General features: G+C 34.8%; 5 protein-coding genes across 6 annotated transcripts; 3 read left to right on the top strand and 2 right to left on the bottom strand.

The window, feature by feature from the left end:
• Nucleotides 1-5,064: 5,064 nt before the first annotated feature.
• Nucleotides 5,065-9,458, bottom strand: Bm3218 (Uncharacterized protein; the record flags this gene model as incomplete). The annotated part of the gene is made up of 12 exons (XM_043073463.1): nt 5,065-5,108; nt 5,297-5,548; nt 5,628-5,868; nt 6,101-6,313; nt 6,564-6,695; nt 7,109-7,194; nt 7,660-7,758; nt 7,833-8,139; nt 8,238-8,402; nt 8,492-8,610; nt 9,046-9,266; nt 9,400-9,458. 12 exons carry the CDS (start codon nt 9,456-9,458, stop codon nt 5,065-5,067), a joined length of 1,938 nt encoding a protein of 645 aa, XP_042929397.1.
• Nucleotides 9,459-12,657: 3,199 nt separating this feature from the next.
• On the top strand, nt 12,658-17,633 carry Bm2773 (Uncharacterized protein; the record flags this gene model as incomplete). 2 transcript variants are annotated; one of them, XM_043073464.1, is made up of 5 exons in its annotated part: nt 12,658-12,851; nt 13,186-13,260; nt 13,445-13,655; nt 16,574-16,797; nt 17,546-17,633. In XM_043073464.1, 5 exons carry the CDS (start codon nt 12,658-12,660, stop codon nt 17,631-17,633), a joined length of 792 nt encoding a protein of 263 aa, XP_042929398.1. The 2 variants fall into 2 exon arrangements, with proteins under 2 accessions (XP_042929398.1, XP_001899584.2); XM_001899549.2 differs by lacking the exons at nt 12,658-12,851; nt 13,186-13,260; nt 13,445-13,655 and adding an exon at nt 16,229-16,276.
• Nucleotides 17,634-17,686: 53 nt separating this feature from the next.
• On the top strand, nt 17,687-18,187 carry Bm682 (Uncharacterized protein; the record flags this gene model as incomplete). The annotated part of the gene is made up of 2 exons (XM_043073465.1): nt 17,687-17,758; nt 18,062-18,187. The coding sequence occupies 2 exons, from the start codon at nt 17,687-17,689 to the stop codon at nt 18,185-18,187; spliced, it is 198 nt and encodes a 65-aa protein (XP_042929399.1).
• A 24-nt stretch (nt 18,188-18,211) lies between these two features.
• Bm683 (Uncharacterized protein) lies at nt 18,212-19,169 on the top strand (the record flags this gene model as incomplete). The annotated part of the gene is made up of 2 exons (XM_043073466.1): nt 18,212-18,238; nt 19,080-19,169. The coding sequence occupies 2 exons, from the start codon at nt 18,212-18,214 to the stop codon at nt 19,167-19,169; spliced, it is 117 nt and encodes a 38-aa protein (XP_042929400.1).
• Nucleotides 19,170-19,625: 456 nt separating this feature from the next.
• Bm1502 (Uncharacterized protein) lies at nt 19,626-20,320 on the bottom strand (the record flags this gene model as incomplete). Its single annotated transcript, XM_043073467.1, has 2 exons — nt 19,626-19,949; nt 20,315-20,320. The coding sequence occupies 2 exons, from the start codon at nt 20,318-20,320 to the stop codon at nt 19,626-19,628; spliced, it is 330 nt and encodes a 109-aa protein (XP_042929401.1).
• Between the last annotated feature and the right edge of the window lie 247 nt (nt 20,321-20,567).

Here is a 20,567-nt window from a genome sequence, read left to right on the forward strand (position 1 = left end):
ATCAAAAATCTGATAGAAGTGAAGAGGAAAAACATTTTGCTTTTTGGACTCGAGAATGCTTCAAAAATCCAAACAACATTCTTTGAAATATGGGAGTTTTCTTGTCGCAAAACTTTAGTCGGGATAAGATGAGTGTGGAAGTATGAAAAGAGTGAATGTCCCAGCAGCAAAATATTAGTTCAAACAGATAACGTATCTTTATATATATAATTTTAAAAGTGCCTCGAATTTAAAACATTTTCTTCTTCTAAGATTTACGAATTTTATCAATTTTGCCAAAGTTAACTTCCGAACAATCGAAACACTTTGATGGATTGTGATCTCGCTCTAATTTCGTTGTCATGGGCAACAACAGCTCATTGTCTGCGCTTTAATTTTATTTTATCTATAAGTTGAAAATATTATTGCTATCTTAATTTCATCGAAGATAATGTTCTACAAACAAATATAAAAATTAAATTTTCCTGCAACCATACCACATGCACAACATTCGTTACTATGCTAATTCAAACAGATGTGATTAAAAAAGCCAGTGCGGAAGGATTACTGCAACAATTTATATGAGTAAAATTCCAGGAATTTAGCAGTAATGAAATCCATCAGTTACATATCCTGTTATATCTGGTGCTATCTGGAATATCATTTCAGTTGATGGATATCTTTTAGATCAGGAGTACAGACTACTAAATTTAAAACAAGTGGCAACAAGTTATAACTTTACTAGACGATAAAGAAAAACGAAGTCTGCGACTTTTATCATGTGTAAAATAGCAGTTTTCATTTTAAATTCAATTATGGAAATGAGTGCAGAAAATAATGAGACGGAAATGATAATAACATAAGCAATATGACAATGGATATGTAATATATAACGTATATTAATAATGAATTTCTCAATGTCTGGGAAAAAAATGAGTTATGAGAACTAAGAAAATGTTGCAATTAATGATATATTTCATCCGTTTTCTTCATGGAAGTATAAAAACGAAAGACCTAAGATATCAATTTCAGCTCATAGAAAAATATGAAGAGCAAACAAATCCTTACGTAATAATAATACTTGTTCTTTTCGTTTTTCAATATTTAAACAGAACAATGACAAAATGATGAGTTCTAAACGACTACGTTTTAAAGCTCTAAAATTTTCAAAACAACAATAATAATTGGTAGTACTAATAAAAAAGTAAAAAGACAAATAATTGTGGTGAGAATGATAATAGTAATAAATAAGAATAAAAGTGATCACGACATACTAGCAATATCAAAATGCAAGCAAAGCATACATAGTGTTGCTGCAATGCAAGATGCAGAAAAGCAAAGTTGTTAGAAAGATGAATTATACGCCTTGATTTAACAAATATGAAAACTAGAATCAATTTTATTACTACGACTAGTACGACTAGCTTAGTAAAAAGTTAGGAAAGATGAAACAAGATGCAAGCTTCTAGAAGCTTAGAGCATTTAGCATTTAGCGGTTGTAGTAGCAGCATCCCGCTCCACCTCTTTCTCCCCGTTTCATACCTCTTCCCTTGCAGTTTCAATTGCCCACAGACCTCTTCCACTTTTCACTGATCAATAAAACGCGTTTTATATAAAATATTACCTCATCAATCAACAATGCTCAAGTGTCTGATATATATTTTCTTTTACTAAGTTATACATCCAAAACATATTTGGATAATTTACTTGAAAAATGTTATGTATTATATGCTGTTAAGTAAATAAATGTTGATAACTCTTTATTACTCTCAATAATTCAATTATAACTTATATGAACAAATCCTGATTATTTAATGAATCTGGTTTAATTAAATCAGAGTCTCATTTTCACTAAAACTGTAAGCAACCTACTTACTGATGTTTGCTGTAACAATGGATGGCTTACGTCTAAACTAATGAACCTAATTCAAAAGTCCCGTATGCCAGGAAGTATGCATTACAAAGAGATGGCTCGTACTGAAGATATAATAACGAGTAATGGATGAACTGAAATAATATTATATTTAAAGTTTATATTTCTCTACCATTCAATATTGAAATAACTTACTTCAAAAAAATCTTTTTTTTTGATTTTCCTATGTTAATACTATTCCCACCACTAACACTATCAAAATTCTTCAGTCACTTTAGCTATATTCTATCCATCACATGCAAAATTCACAGTGCACTCATAACATCAATTAGCCGACCATTACAGATTTGAACTGATCAAAGGAAGTCTTTTTTAAATTATGATTAAGCACTGTGTAAACGAAAGCTAATAATACCAAACACTTTTATTTATTATCAACTTGATCAGATGGACCATCATAATTCATCCCCATACCCTACATCAACTAGATAGAAATTCCATTTTATATGCAAATTATATGTCAATAACAAAATTCATATGCAAACAAGTGTTGTGATCAAAATGCAGCTAATATTGTACACTCATTCATATCAATAAATTCCCTCGAGAGCTGCAAAGTCTTTAATTGAATTTTTCGTACTTTTGGAAAGAAAAGAAAACAAATGATCTCAAGAAACTGGAACTGTTTTGGGGGAGCATCAAAAAGTCAGTCTGTGAAACAATGCCAGTGGGAATTTGTTGCATTGCTACGTATGGCAACTTAAAAAATATACAAGCTATAAGTTAAAAGCTGCATTATCATAAATGGCTTGCCAAAGAACATAACTAGGAATGCCGTTTGACTACTTCATTTCCTGCAGGATATATTAAAACAGAACTCTGTATTTTTATAAAAAAAGAAAAATCCCATAGATATAGCGACAAAAACATCTCATTAATTGTTCTCATTATTGCATCACTTACGTTTTAATGAGAATATAGAAAAGACAATAAGGTAAATAAAGAGATGGAAAACTTCACGACACAGAATAGCATCATAAAAAGCTGATCATTTGACAGTAAATATGTAGTACAAAAACCCATCACATGATAAACTACTAAACTGATTCAGAGCACACTGAAAATAAATTTTCTGAATCTTAAGATGCTTATTATTTTCTTCTTATAATTAAGTAAGAATTCTGCATAATTATGACTTTATCATCTTTACTAATGAATTGACATATAATTGTCCCTTCCATGTTCAAAGCAGAAAGCATTGTGAGCAAATCCTTCCGGATTTTTTTCTCTTGTATAAAAATTCCAACCAATCCTCTAAAAATTACTCTACCAAAGACCACACCATGTTAGTAGTGATTTTATTACAACTTATATGGATCGTACTAAGAACTTTGATGATCGAAATCCATTGGATGATCTCCCATCACCGACTCATTCATTACGTATCTTTACATACTGTGGAGACAACCCATCTTGTTTCGATGAATCATCCACACTTCTTTTAATGCTCATCACATCTCACAATTATTAAATTTATCCTGAAGTTTATTCTATGTGGAAACATTTCATACGACAACTTTAGTAAGAATTCTAGATGTCCTGCAATTAAACCTATTTTGTGCCGACCAGAATTCCATAGAAATTTATTACTGAAGATGATGGTAATGAATTCAACAGTACAATATTATCAAAGAGCAAATTAGGAAAAAAAATGTTGCGTCACCTTTTTTTTATAGTGATCCAAACAATAACACAGTCTGCGACGAGCTCAGTAACTAAAAAAAACGAAAAAAACCGATGGTATATCACACACACGCACATACACAAACATACATATACACACACACACACACACACACACACACACACAGAGAGAATTAAAATACTGCGGTCGAAATTTTGAGTAATCAATTTTAAACGGAACAAAAGTGGAAAACAAACCATGCAAAACTCGAATTTAAGCCCAAGACCTGTGCTGCGAAAACATACATCACTCATTAAGCATAAAAATATGCCTCATAAAAAGCACATAAACGAAAATGACAGGAAAAGAAAGTCGTTACTGATGGTGCCAAGCAAACAGCAAGAAACACAAAGTGCTAGCACGAATCACAGTTTTGTCTGAAAAGAACTGAAAATTTTACAAGCAAGAAATTTAACACAAAATAAAATTATGAGAAGAAATAAAAGATCGACAGAGGAAAAACAAATCAAAAAGCGCCACAAAGTAAGGCTTTTTATCGTGTGCTTTGACCGCTAATTATAGAGATATTCATTTGATCACCAAAATCATTTGTTTGAAAATATATGTAGGTAGTGACATTCCAACAAATAAGACATCAGTGCAATAGAATTCTTAAATGGTCGTAAACAACGCAATGTATTTCAAATAATCAATCTAGCTCATGCACTGAAACTTCGCATACATTTACTGCAAAGCGACAATAAAGTGTAGCTTTGTAACAGGGTTGAGACGAAATCATTAACGCAACCGCACTGGATTAAATGTCCAGCAATTGAGAATGTCCTGCAACAAAGCTGCAAGTCACAGAGACGCATTTTTCATACATATATGAAAAAATGTTCCAAGTTTGCCCATGCCAGAAAACACGATGTTTTTTCACTGCAAAATCATTTTAGAATTGGTCAATACGTACGCTACAAAAGAAACCATATAAAAAGTGCAAAATATAAAAGCAAACGTAGCAAAAGTAAAATACGTTGGATGCGAATTTTTCTTTTCAAAAGAAATGGCAAAAAAATGGTAAGTGCTGATTTTAAAAATAGAAAACAATGTGACAGTGATAATCATGTTCACAAAAGATAATGGACATAACATCTGTAAACAGCAGATAAAAAAGACTCACGCTTGCTTTGAAAAAACTACGCAGTAATGTGAAAGAAGCGTGACGTCATGAAAACAATTGAAAGAATGCGAGATGGAGTTGAAAAAATGTTAAAGGTAACATGAAGTGAAAACAAATAAAATACTGGTAAATGAAAAAGAGAAACTGCTGAACAGAAGAACAAACTGGACAAACTGATTATGACTTCTTCTTACAGCACTAAAATGGAACGAGTTATTGGAAATTTTTCAAGAAAAGCAGTTTGCATCGTTACCAATTTTCCACCAACTACGCTGCTTTTATTATTTGCAATTGCACTTTTTTTGGTTCACCCAACGAAAATTACGACACGCCCCAGAAACATTTTTATGGACCATCTTCCCAAACTGCAGCCCTCGCTTGTTTCAAATCTGAAACGTAGGCAAAGATTAAAAAATTCTCTCATCTCACATGAGTTTTCATAATTACATATTTTAGCAGAAATAATTTGAACCCACTGAAAACTGCTTTTACTCGGAAATCCCTGTCCATATTTACTACAATACTGCTACAGTACATCTTTCTTGTAAGGATGAACAAAAATATAACACCTATTAACCTTTCGCATCTTTCAGCTGTTTTCTTTCATTACTGATCTGTTGTGCCGAAACATTCGCGCGTTTGCCAAGAGCACCCTCGATGAGACGCCGAGCCACGAGTGGTGTTGTTTGAGGACGTTGCTTATGAGGGCGAAGGATTGCTTCATATTTACGAGCTTTTTCTTGTGTAGCTCTGGTTGCATCACACAACGAACGAAGTCGCACTTTAGCAATACTTTGCTGCTGTCGGACAGCAATCATCGCTTGCAGAGCTACAATCAGACTTTTTCTTAAACTAATGATTCCATATTATTCATCAATTCCCTTATTACAACACTCTCCGAAATTTACCGGCATTTTTTGAGGCAAAGACGACCAAACAGTGCGTGTCATCAACAGGATAAATAGCGACGTTCGCACAATCATGTTTGGCCAATTCTTGCTTCACATCGTCTTCGGTAAATTTAACAGGAAGATTGAAGGCTTCCAAAACATGTGGTAATAAATTATCATCCCACGGATCAACAGAAGGTCCACTAAAGTAATTCATCTTCGGCTTCCGAATCTTCACCTTACACATCGCTACTTCGATCTGTGAAATAGATATGAACTGGAAATCTAAAGAAATTACACAACACTTCATATTACTCATCAATTAAAAGCGGAAAGACAGTGTTATATTAATTACTGCGGAGAACATCCTGAATAATTACGAGGATTCTCTGCATTTACTTCAAAGGAAGTGCAACTGGAAAAACTCACATAAATATGTCCAAAAAAGAATTACAGTTCCAAAAATTTATTTCTCAGGTTATAACACGAACTTCATTAACAAGTTTGGAGCTGTAGTCATCGTTGTCAAGTTCCTCCCACGAATCGACTGCATCGCTGCTGGATATCACGGTTTCATCTTTTTCCTTTTGTTCTTTACTTACCGATCCTTCTTTCTTTTTACCACTTATTAATTCCGTCAAAGAAGTTGGCTTACCATTGCCCGATTTTAGCACATCGTTTTCATTATTGCTTTTTACCAGATTCTGCAAACAGTTCCAAGTAGAAATTACATAGAACTGCGGAATACTTGAATTCATTAAAGTTTTATTTCCGACTTCCGTTACAAGCTGCAAATATATCATACTATTTCGTCCAGTGATCTGAAGAAACAATCTTTCACTTATTACTTAGAAATTGTAAATCTTGAATTTCGAAAGATATGTTGTATGAGTTCGAGTATGAGTATATATGTTGTATGAGTTCAATACTTTGCAAAACGTGCCAAATTTAAACCTGGTTATCAAAATCTCCTGCAGTACATGAAGTTTCAGCCAGCCCGCTTCTGTCGAAAAGACTTTCGACCACATCTACAGCTAGAGCTTCAGTAGCATCCATACTATCATCTATTACAGATGTACAAATATCCTACAAACATAACTGATATCGTTACAAAGAAAATGAAGTTTCTAAAACAAATATCTACATAAAACAATTTAAGTCTAAAGCCCACAAAGATGCATAACATAACAAATGCCAACTACATTATCATCCATTTTCGAAGACTAAGATGATAAACAATTCACACAACTGAAGTGATTCACAAAGGGCAAATACGGTAAAAAACAGTGGCTAGTCTGAGTCTTACCTGTCTCTGCAATAAGTTAATGATTCAAAGGAAAAACTATCGTTCTCAAAATGAAGCAGGAAGATAATAGGCGAAAAAATCTCTAAAATGCCTCAACTGACTGCAGTGCATTTAGAAAAACCGGCTTTTTTTCTTGATCATAACCGTTCTTTCAAAATTCTGAAAAATGGTACAATGAAATAAACATGTTTGCCTGAAGTCCTTTCACATGCTGAGATCCCATCAAAGCTGACATTACTTTCATTGAAACAAGTGAACTGCCAAATGCTTCTTGCGATGCTTAAAAGATATTCATGAATAATCACAAGGAATGATACCTAACTGCAAAAACTCTTAGCTGATACTAGTCTCTGAAAGTGGGTAGGAATTAATACTATCTAAACACACCAAAGGTATTCTTATTTACTATTGAATGCTATTATCACTATCACTTCATTATTCGCTTGTTTTTTCATTAATTACCATATAGTAAAAAATTTTTTCTACGCCAAAAGAACCACCATCATAATCAAATTCCCTGATATCGCTGCAATCGTCTAAAAGTTACACCGACAGATTCAGGAAAGCTTGTGACAAATGAAGAGTTTAGCACTCATTGAAGTAACCTGCATTTGCTGACCTAGAAAGTCAGTTTTCACAATGAGAAAATTTGAGCATCAAAAACAAAAACGCCGGAAAACTCTGAAACATAGTTTACAAATAATGCTTTTAACTAGCTCAGAAAAAATTGTGGAAATTGAGGACCTGAACTGAATTCACTATTTGCTTTGGGTGACAGCGGATTGTTTGCGACCTCCTGACCTCCGGACGTTTTTTGTGCTCCAATCTCTTTTACAAAATTTTCTGCAAATGGGATATATTACCAAGACGAAATTGAACATCTAATAGCAATAACTTTCACAATATGAAATTCTAACCTTTGTAGACGGTCCATGGTGAACCAATTGTCAATGATTCCTTGGAAATGATTGATTTTGTAGATACACCGGCAAGCAATAAATCCGTAGGGAAAAGTGGTCCCTCAGTGCAATCACTTTTATGGGTATCAGCAGCAACCAGCAATGAATGTTTTGCGATGTTAACTGCTTCCTTGTCAAAATTTTTAATTGTAACACGGTCGTCAGTAGTATTCGGTTGTGAATAGAATAGATCTTTTAAACCGGGACTAGCATAGAGCTTAGTTTGCTTTTGTTGTTCTTCGAATGACTGATTGATCATCGCAACCTGAAAATTCGGAGCCAGTACGGGATGCGCATTTGAAGACTCTAGATTGTACAAATCAAAAAAGTATTTCGTTACACACATATAAAAAAGAGACGTACTTCAAGATCGTCCGCATCTGGTGGATTACTTCCAGCATCACAGAGATACATGTTAGAAGATTTTGTCAAACTCGAACCAGCAGATACACGTCCAGAATCTGCATTGGGACTTTGACAAGTCATTAGTGGACTCGATAAATTACGTTCTAATTTAAGGTGCAGTTCCTGAAAAACAGTAACGTCAAATTAAGAAATTACGAAGCGACTTTGAAACTTCGGAACAAATTACTTCTAGATTTTAAAATTACACTCACTTTTGATTCAAAATCATCGTAAGAGGTCGGCAAGTTGTCCAAAACATGAGCAAATTCGGTATCTTCAACATCACCATTATAGGTGGTGCCCCATTTGTCTACAGATTGATTTTGTAAGCCTAAAATACCACTTCCGTTTGTTCCGAACATCTTTTTTCTTACACTACAATGTAGTTTAAGAAAAAAGATGATACGAACGAGGTGAAGTTACAGAACACCACTGAAATCATGCAAGGTCATTTTTGATCTGTTTCATCAGTAGAGAAGACGCTATTATTCTTAGCCAAATTACGTAAACCACGTCTATAACAGCACTGAGTGGAAGGAACAATTTGATAGTTTACATGAAAGCGATATCATCAAAGTGTTGTCCAAACACAAAACATCCTTTTAACTATGAAGCATATGGGAGCCTTACAATAGTGAAGATGAGAAAAAACAAAAGCAAATCAATTTGGACTCAATAAGTAAAGCATAATCCACTTACTACTACCATTTTCAATGTAAGCGTAAAAATTTTTTTATTAGTTGAAGGAACATTTCAATAAACTAACCGTATGTACTAGTAATAGTTGCTTCAATAAAGCGTTTGGCGGCTTTCCTGACATCTTCAAGATCTGGTGCGCGAATATCGTCATTTGAGAGCTGCAGCTCTTCAATATTTTGGCTGGTACGAGGTGGAAATTTTTGCCCAAAGCTTGTAGCAGGCAGCTGCTTCCCAACATCGCCAGAAGGAAGCTGCTGCCCGGTTGACGCGAAGTCTTTCTCATCACTCCTTCGAAATAATCGCAAAGTTAAATGTGTTGAAGGAAATTCTGAACTACATATGGTTAGTATGAAAACTTGAATGGGAATAAGAGATCCGAGTAAGTATAAACAAAGACAAAACTTTGCAAAAAAAAACCAACCTTCCATGTTCATCGGTGAAAAACCCATCTCTTTGAGCGAACGAACCATAGTCACTCATGCTCGCTCCTCTTCGCGAAACCCCGCATATAGCCGTGCAAGACGGTTTGCGACCTGAACCATTACACCAAATTATCGTTATCAGTTATAAATAAAATTCGTAGCATAATGCCCTTACTGTTACTAACACTGGTATTACTGTACTATTCATATGTATAGTGTATGCCATTTATGCCATCAGATTCGAGTAGCTAAGCATACACAAATCAAGACATTACCGCTCGTCAGACAAAAACAAAGCGCAATGAATGATGGAAGTTGCTTGAACCGCCAACTTATTTAACCGCTCCCAAAAGAACTGTAAAAATTTGAATAACTCCACCGAAAGACTGCGAAGAAGGTACATACTCACACAAATGCTGACCACACTTCTTCCCCAACCGCGGAACCCTTTTAGGGACATTAGGGGACGTCGAGGTACCAAATAATGACATGACTCATGCCAGACAGTTAAGGGTGAACGAAGAATGAAAGTGACGATAGACAGGAAAGGAACGGAAGAATTGTACTGACAATGGGAGACTTCAATATTCATAGCGTCTCAGATGAGACAGTGTTGCATACAATCACTTCGGGACTCTATACGGTTAGCGCGTGTAATCTGAGAGGTCAACTGGTAGAGCAAAGTCATGAGAAAGAGTTTAAATAAGCACTATTTCGGGTTTTACATGAAGCAAGCGATGCTCAATTCAATGCAAAGAATGACGTGACATTGGAAACAAAAAATTTTCTTTTGGATTTTATCTTTAAATTGAATTTGTGTTTACACTTAGGCTAAGATTCAAAATTGGGCTCTACCTTGGACTTCTTATATACGCGATTAAGGTTAGGACTGTGCGTAGGGTTAGAACATCTTAAGCGTAATTGTATAAATTTGAACAGGAAGCTTTCAAGCTTAGTTCACATCTTTCATCATGAGACTAATCCTTACTTTAATTTTAAGTTCAAGTTGGAGGAATAATTTCCCAAAAAATTTTTTTCATATTTTTGGAGTGCTACAAACTGCATGGCAACATCAAAATTGGCTTAAAATTTTTGACTGGTGGTTTTTTAATCAAGGACAGGAATTGTTTTCATAAATTCAAAACGTGAAAAATTTACCTAGATTGTGCTATACATCATTTGTTTTTATGACTGTTTCTGAAAAGAACTAAGTTATAAATTGGTTTAAACTGGAGTTATTGTACATGATTATTCCTTTAACAGTATTTGGGCAAACAAAAAAACTTCAAATATTTCAAGCTATATTCCTAGGTTTAAGCTCCCAACGTTCACTATCGTAATATGCCAACGACTGCAAATGTTAAAGTAAGACATAAATTGCAGCCAATTGATTGTGCAGATATTTTCGGCTTTGAAAAATGGGTTCAAGTTCAATCCTTTAATCTTTGCAGTTATACTTTTCGTTTTATGCATTTGTTTAGTTCTTCGTAATTTCACAAGCAAAATTGAAAAATAAACACGAAATGATTGAGCTGAGTAGGAAAGATATTGAATTTCTCTCCGTCCTTCAAAAAAGCGACTTTTTCATCAAAATTCTTTTGTCCCATATTAAACTGTTCCATAGTGACCACAAATTATATATGTTAGCATGACATTACTAGCTGTTAATACCTTAATATAATGACGGTCACATGAAGATACGATGATAGCACGATGAAGAAATTCTGATATTATGGTAGAAAATTATGTTGTGAATGATTGTGAAATTATTACAGAAATATGGTGGTTAACATAGTTATTAATTTCTCACCGCCTTAATTTTTGGACAATATGTTGGACTTATTCTCTGAATTTATTTCTCGATCCAAAGCTTTCCTAAGGTGACTGATTCATGGCTGCTTTTATTAAGATGGAATGAGTTTTACTGGATTTTTTTGTGCATTTTTTAGGGATTTTTCTGTTTTACTTTTACTTATAATTTTGGGATTTGTTTTTTTTTTTCCTTTTATTTTGTTATTGTTGTCTTTTATAGTTTTTATATACAGAGTGTGTCCCGTTTGCTTTACTTTTTATTTTTGTTTGCTTTGAGGATGGCTAGTTTTAATTGTTTTTAGTTTATAGAGGAATATCTCGGAGTGCTTTAAAATGGTTATCACTTTTTTTACTTACTTTGTAAATATTGCTAACTGTATGAGATCAAGTCAGGTCACCAGCGAGGATTCGTTGTCATCACATAATTGCAGGTTCAAAAAAAAAAAAAATTGGGAGTTTCTGCTGTTAGTTTTTCCAGTTATGTCTTGTAAAAGCAAAAAGTGATTACCTAACGGAATTTGTCCACTTAGACATTTTCTATTAATCAACATCCTTCAGTTTCTGTCGTCCCTGAACTCTTGATAAATAAAGCTCATTCTAAATCTTTTTTCAAAGTAGTAGATATTCCTTCTTGTGGTTAGAGAAATGGGCGTTTATGGTAGCGAAAGCAGAACTGGGATATGGAGGGGGAGTGAAGGAATAAAACGGAATGATTACGAATAATAAGCCGATTACTCCTCTATATTTTCTTGTTTGCATAAAATTGAATTGTGATGATGCATAGTGCAAATATTGGAGCTTTTGGTAATAATTTTTGGCAAATGAAGGAAGAGGAGTGGATAATATGTCCGGAAGATGATATTAAATTATGATTGAAAGGATATGAGAAGGTGCCACTGAGCTCATTCGTATTTCACTGCTTTGTATAATAGCATTCCTTGGAAAGACAGGCATCTCATTTGCTCTCTTCTTGTACTTTATTTCTCCATGTACTATACTGCTCTCGAAAACTAACACGAGATATATGGAGATGATACCTTCTGCGAAGGTTGAGATGGAATGTTTTTGTTGTAGCAACATAAGGGATAAGTTATAGGTATTTTAAGTGACGAAAAAGCGTCGAATGCATGATGGAATCATTTGAGAAAGAGAGTTAAATATGGTTAGTTGAGGGCAACTTTTATTTCGCAACCTTATTGGAGCTCTTCCCAGCTTCACTCACACTTCCAGTTAGGCGTCAGATTTGTTTACCCATGAATATGTAATTTTATCAGCATGTGTGCTAGTTGCTCGGGATTTGATTTTGGCAGTGTGTCATCCCATTTCTCAATTGCATTCTATTTGGGAATAAATTCGAGGATAACTAAATGTAGGAATACTGTAGAATTCACCCCTTTTTCCTTGTTCTTTAAGACACGTTTTTCTTCTTCCAGGTGATTTTTCGGATGCAATGTATTCATAGACCAATATTACTTATAGTGGCTCCAGTACTGTTTTGGAATTCAGTAAATGCAAGACGAATTTTTGCAATAGATTCAGAATGTACAAGCTGCTCCTACTATACGACTCATATTTGCATATCACCCTTTCTATACAGCGAGCATCTGGTTAACAGCATTGAAAAGCAGATATCTTCCAGGTTTTTTCCTTAAACTTTCGTGTTTTAATTGAACTCTACTTCCATCATATAATATTCCTCATCATCTTTGATAAGTTTCTTGATAATAAGGAAACAAATATGTAAATGTATGGCTGCATATGAATTTTATTATCTTTTTTCTTTATTATCTATCTATACATAATGTTGAAATTTTTGTTATCAGTACATATATCTATACACATAATGGAGAGAAAGATGGTTCATTCATGCTTATTTTCTGAACAGTGTCACGTATTCATGCTAATATGTTTCGACTCAATTTAATTTTTGCCTTTAAGGTATGTTGGGGTTGAATTTATAGATTTAATTTCAGATTTGAACCATGTTTAAATGGGAGCCAGCGAGAGACTGAGCGTCCTTCGCGGTCAACAGAAATTATGGGAAAAAGGTGATTTGAATAAATGAAATTATATGAACGTTGATTGAGAGTTCATTGATTCTTTGATTCTTAGGCACCACTCCTTCTCTCAGCGTTAAAAAAGAGAAGATGGGAATCATTTGTTTTTGTTTCTCAAACGTAACTCTGCTAGAAAAGGCGTATGCACTGGATTAAATGGTGGACCTGTTTGTAGAGGAACGATGATTGTGGCGATGGTGGAATGCAGTTCGAGGCAAAACTGGAGCGAACTTGCAGATATGGCGAGTGTGAAATGGGCAGACAAATTATCGTGTCATTTTGATGCGCTGATTGTTCTTTTCCATCAGTCGAAGCTTATTCCAGTTTTATCTGTTCGTCGCAATACTAGTACCTTATGGCGTCAGCTGCAATTACGATCTTACCAGGTCATAGTTCTGACGGCTCTCGTCGCAGATTAACTTGTGATTACGTGCAGGAAATTACGTTATACCATTCTGGCATCCCACAATCTGTTAGATACACTTTTGATTGAAGTGTTCAGCTGAATAGATCCTGTAAATGGTGACAAAATAATGATAAAAATTGGAATATGTAAACAGCCGTTTCATTAGTACTGTTCTTTAATAAGTTCTCAGTAAGCAATTAGAAATTTTCGTTTATACCTACAAGCAGTATTCTAAAAGAGGACTGGACTATATTAGTTTAGAAATATGTTCATGCAGCTAAGGTTCAACATAAGTTATAGCGTTATCAGCTTATATATATGCTAATGAAGATGAAGTTAAATTTTGTTGATAAGGAAGTGTCGTACGAAATGAATGGTTTAATTATAAGTCATGCGGATGTTTTTTGATATCACCAGGTGCTCAAAAAGGAACGTTTCAGAGTACTGACTCTTTTTGGCAGTAGTGCGGGAAAAGGACAGGGAAAGAAAGGAGAATCTCATGACTTTCTTGTTTGATTGGGATTGAGGCATACGTCTGGCCAAAACTACCACATTCCGGTAGCGAAAGTATCACCAGGGAGTGACACAACAGGAATGTTGATGGTTAACATATTTTAAGTTTCAGCAGCAGTACGATGCTCTCACAGTTGTATAATTGAAACATATAACAGCTGAGCCATTCAAATTATCCTCTGACTTGAAAGCGTATCACAAACGTGCTTAACCTCCGCACTATGCTGCTGTTGTTGCCATAGCAACAGCTCCTCCAGCTTACTTTATCTACTACTACTACTACTGCTACTACTACTACTACTACTACTACTGCTACTGCTACTGCTACTGCTCCTATTGCTACCGTTACTGCTGTTACTACTACTACTGCTGTTGATAATAGTAATAAAGAAAACAATAATAATAAGTGATAATAATAATATTACTATCGACACTCTTATAATATTAGTCATTATTATTAATATAACTTCTTAAATTATTGCTGTTTCTAGTATAATGGTTTGTTGACCTGATTTAGAAACATTAGGTCTATTGTGAAGTAATCTTTCGCATGCCTCGTTTTTGTTTCGTTTTTCTTAATTGTTAAGGTACAGAACTAGCCATGGCATTTCCGACTTAATATATACTGATAGAAGTTCGTGTGCTATTCAAGAAACATCAGTAGGTCTGTCCATCATTTCGGCATGGTTTCATGACGAGTTATAAAATACGCTGTATTCGCTGAAAATATACTGTATATAAAATACTATATTCAAGAACGAAATTAAATTTCCGATTTTACACTTCATTTAAATGAGATTGTACAAAAACATGTTGTATATGATTCATTACTGAAGATTTGGTACAACCCAAGACGGAAGCAATCAAACACTAATTTTTACTGCTCAAATGTGACCAGTCATGAAATGGAAGCTACAGTAGTTGCAGGCAATTTCTAGGTATTTGTCTCACACTACAATCTAATCTGCGATTGCATTTTGAACTTTTTAGAATGAAAGCAGATTTAGATAAAATTGCTGAAGATCAACTTCGGATAGTATATTTACTCATGAAAGATTTAAAGAAAATTTAGTAATATTTTTGAAAGTAATATTAGAAGCAGATGACTTATTTCTAGATGACACTGTTCTGTGCTGTTTTTACCGCATGATTTCCACAGTGCCCAGAAATTCTTAACGTTGTCATTGATATATTATGTCATCATTCACCATTAGTCTTCCTCTCACTAGTGGCAATCTGTCAGGTATACTGTCCTGGTGATTTTAAAAAGACTGTTTGCTGCTGCATTTATGCTGCAAAAGCTGCAATTGTTGACATTTGAATGAAAAAATATTTGGGGGATTAAAAGCATTTCATCCATCCTGGGCGTGTGCGTGATGTTGTGCTATTTGCACGGGGCAAGTTTATTGGAAATTTATCTATGCATTAGAAATTAACGGTATATCACATAATTCTTAGTGTTAATTTAAAAGAAGAGTAAACTGGTTATGGGATTTTCAATACACCGGTAGAAATATAACAGGAAAGGGGAGAGTGCGAATCAACGAAAAAGTTTGAAAAGGCAAGGCGAAGAAGGGCCTCGCAGAGAAGAGTGAAAATAAATAGGGCCTGAGTTGTCTCTTCTGCTATTACTTATGCAACAAACTTGTTTAGGGTGTGCCACTGAAAATAATTTATTGACAGAATATATTCATTCACATGGTTCACTACCAACATTTTGAAAACAGATTAGTTGTCACGTTAATTTTAAGTGTTGTAGTAGAATAGTTTTCGTCAACCGGTGTTAGAATTTAAAACAGAATTGTGAATTTTGATGTCTTTTATGTATCAAGCTTACAGATTTTTATTTTCCCTCCATAGCATTAAGGTACTTGGATGATGAAGGGTAACAGTTTGAAAAGAATGCTGCGGATAAAACTATGGCGTAAAGCAGAAATGGATTTTCACTTTCTAATGCTTACATGTTTCTTCAGGTTCTAATATTGAAGCCTTCGGACATAGTTAATTGAATTTGAGCAGCTCTTTTAATATGTTGCTTGAATGTGCCAGATAGCCAGCCTACTGAGAATGATAAGGAAAGAACAAAAGGTACTAAGAAGAATAAAATGAGCTTTCACTCCTGTTAGATAATGAATGAAAATTAAATTTAGATAAGAGATTATTTGAAAAGTAACTAAAAGAAGGTAATGTGGAGTCTCCTATTCTTGTGGAGGGAATTGCTTTCTCAACGTTTGTGAGATACACGATTTTTTGCCAGCCAAGTACGGCATCAGTTGACTTAGTGGTATAAAGCCATAGTTATAAAGGAACAGAAATGTTAACTGCATGGATTTCGATTCTGATCGCAAAATATGGCAGTATGAGGAATATCAGAATTTATTTTAGCTCAGAGGGAAATACGGAAGTGGGGAAGCGGAGCAGCTAGTGGATGAATTATTAAGTGTAATGGATGTGAGGGCAAGACAACCAACAGTTTCTACCATGGGAGAAGGATCGAAGGACCGTGAACACGTACCTAACTGGGCCTTTGTTGTCATTATCGTATCAGTCTTGCTCTCTGCTGTCGCCTTTTACATTGGCACCTGCATCAACAAGAAGACATCTTGGAGGTAAAACGTACTTATTTCAATTGCTTCTTTGTCCACAAATACTTTTGTAATATTAGACCAGAAATCAAATGGTATTTGTCATTGGTTGTTTCATAATTTCCTGATGTTCATTCATAACCATTACACCACCATCTTGATGATGCAACATTCCCATCATTAGTCATTTCTTTGCCGTTAAATTTCAAAGTCAGGTACAGCAGATAATTATTCCCTTATGTGGCTAACATCGTATTCAGAAGGTTGATTTTTAATGCAGTCAGTTTCTTTTCCATGTTTATACACCTATGTGATCCTCAGTTATTCAGAAATTTTCTTTTTCTTACTAATACTTCTAACATTTCAAGGTTGGGATTTCTGCATCTTCTACAAGATTTGCGTTTAATCATCTTGTACAAAATCTATTTGGGACCTTGTAAAAAAAGTACTGCAACAATGTCTTAGCAAAATTTATGGGTTATAGAACTAATGCACATAGTGTTGATGAAAAATTAACTATTCACATTATCTTCTTTCTATTAGAACGATATATAGCCGAGAGAAATGCTCTGACTGATTAATCTTATAGTGAAAGTGGTATCGAGTTTTAAGTTGTGAAATTATCTTCATTTCTCAATCTTTATCTGATAGTGGAAATCAATTAGCTTGTGAACTAATAAACTGTGAGAGGTTAAATTTTATGGCAGTTTAAGATTGTATCTCTCTCTCTCCTGAAGTGCTTTTGCTTGAAAAGTGATTGTTTTTATTGCAGGCCATTCAATAATGGGAAGCCAAAAACAACTGGAAAGCGACGACTGTGGGGTGCCGGATTTTCTGGTGGTATATGGGGTGCATCTTGAACTATTACCGGAAGGTTGTACAGAGTTCCAATGCGAAGAGGCTATGTCCTGAAATGGACTTGAAAGTAACACAAAACTCGGAAAATCATCGAGAGTCAAGAGATGAGCTACATTCAAAGCATTCGGTTAATGGATCAGCTTGCTCACTTTATTGTCTCATTCTCCATTCACATTCTTGATCCCTATATGTAATTTTATTGCCTTATTTCTCACAAATGGCCTTATGGGTTGGTTAAGTTGTATTTGTCTAAACGCTGAATTAATTTCAACAAATATAAGAGACTGGTGAGGTTCAGGTATCTGGAAGTCCATTACCTTCATCATTTGACTGAAATACTCTAGCAAAAATCTGGCGTTAAAAGCCGACTAGAAAGGAATCATCCTTAAGACTAAACTGATTGCTTGGGAATCGGTATTTTTAATTTCAGATTTTCATTTTCGATATCGCCGCACACTTCTTAACATGCCATCAATACTTAGAGATCAGTGATGTTTATTGGACACACAGTATTGAGTTCAGGAGATGTAGCTTGAATACAGCAATTACTTGCTGAGTTGCATAAATTTAATGACGACAAATGTTCCCATGCTCTGAGGATAGAATCGTTGGTTATTTTTTAAAATTGGAAAATTTTAGTGCGGTTCATCAAGCAGGTGCCAAAGTAAAGATTACTTCATAAAAAATAGTACAAAGAGCCACTGAACTAATTGATGACTCATTGCAGTCCAAAGATGTATCAATATAACTCCAATGTGTTATCATTCTCAGTAAGACTCGCTAAGTATAGCTCTAAGACAATAAAACGGCCTTTACTTAGAGATGAAATTTGACAATGAAAATAGGTGTTTGGGGTACTTCTTACTATAAAGCAGTACTGCTAAAGTTATGGTATGTAGCATGATGTAATAATAAAAAGTTCACTACTTTGCTGTCGGCGAAGTGTGGGGAAGAGCATCTTATCCCATTTCTTGACCAAGTCTCAAAAGTGAAGTGTTGCATTGAAGAATTCATTGTTTAGACATGTTCTCATTACTGTTGTGAAGTGTGATATTAAGCCTCTCAAGGTAACTAATTCAAACTTTCAATTTGAAGATGTATTAACTCATTAAGTTTTATTATGAAATATATCAGCGCAACCATTCAGTGCACCTTTTTCGTAGCGTTGTAAAAATTGATACATATTTCTGGTATAAGCTTACTTCAGAAAAAGCGTGTGATGGCTGTCGAGGCGTCTATTTACATCCATTCACTGGTTGGTCTGCTGATACTACCATGACTTTTCCGGTTTTCCGGTTAGAATATAGTGGTAACCTAGTTGCTGTATGTTGTACTGTGTTCTTATTCCACCCAGCCATTTCTAAACTGCATGAAATACCAGGTCAGATTTTAATGGATGGAAGGAAAATAAATGTATAAAGTGCTCCCAATAATTCATATATATTTAGTCAGCGACAACAATGCGTAGACAAGCTGGATCAGCCGTAGTTGGGAGCAGTTGTGTGCAGCATCTCTCAAGCATTCTGCTCATTCTTTAATACACCGCATATAGGAAAAAAGCCCAAAAATGTGATATCGAAATCTGGGATCAAAAAGTTTTATATATACACTAATCTGAGTTCTACATCTACAGAAAATTGATATGGATTTGATTGTACTGTAAAAGGTTTAATGAATGCAGTGGCCAAATCTCGCTGAAAATATTATTGTGTCGGAATGTGACATATCTTTTGTTTCATATAACGGAACAGTAAAGGGATCACTTCATTTAATGAGGTGCGAATTCAGTCAACTTTTAATTTTGCTAAGTTTGGAATCCGCAGATTTCGACGCAATTGCAAAATGCTCGAGTTAATGGTGATTAAGACGTATCCACTCCATACTTGTAGGACAAACTAGTTTGGCTAGAAGTTTGATTTCCCTGGCTGGCAGAGACGATGGGAGGATGAATGGGTGCAGAAGGAAAAGAGTAGATAAGTATAATGTTTGTTTTGTTACCCGTTTCTGATGTGATAACGTATTAATGATAATAGTAAGACCGACATAAATACCCAAATCCTGATTTTAGTAATGACAAAATAGCGTTGGGGGAAGTAACTAGTGCTGTGTTCTGTATCGTTGGCTAGCATCGTGGGTGGTTTCGTGCAGCAACCCACCATAATGCCAATAAATCGTGTTGTGACCATGGGAATAGAGTAAGTCAAGGTTGGATACAACGGCCTTCTTCCATCGTGTCCCTTCTTTGGGGTGGAAGTGGTGTATTTGAGCAGGATACTACTGGGATGACAGTTTGGTCGTGTTGCTTTCGTTATTTTGAGCTGAAATTAACTGCTTAACTTGGAAAGTTACCGAGTTTTTGGAATGGTTATATAACATGCATTGGTCGGAAGGGACAGGTATCACCAGATAGGATAAATACACCTGTAAGCTCCTGCACAGTAAAAAATCATTCGTTCAAATAGAAAGCAATTAAATATTTTAAAAACAGATCATTGATAAAATTCTCACTTTAACCTCTCTTTTCTAACTTGTCTGGTAAATTTTATATTAATAAACAAGCTTACTGTGCAAAACAAAATATATAGATTCTAATTCAGTTCAAATATCATTAGTCTATCTGACATGTTCTGATTTGGTGCAAATTCGATAAAAGTGTAATCTTTATGCAAAATGACGATCATACCTGCATTTTAGCTTTACTTCTCTGTGTTCTGATGATCTGTTACAACTGTGCCGATATAACCCAATATACTCATCCCATTATAAACTCTTCATCACATTGTGGTACCGTTACGCGTTGCTTTTATGTTACAGACTCTGAAATTAGACGGAATCTTCCAACTAGTTTGAGATGATCATAGGAATTTGGGAAGCTGACTGCTCGTTATACTACTAATTTTGCATCGGCCAGTAAACTCTGAAGAATCAGGGAAATC

This window comes from Brugia malayi, assembly GCF_000002995.4.
Source record: "Brugia malayi strain FR3 genome assembly, contig: Bm_v4_ChrX_scaffold_001, whole genome shotgun sequence".
NCBI lineage: Eukaryota > Metazoa > Nematoda > Chromadorea > Rhabditida > Onchocercidae > Brugia > Brugia malayi.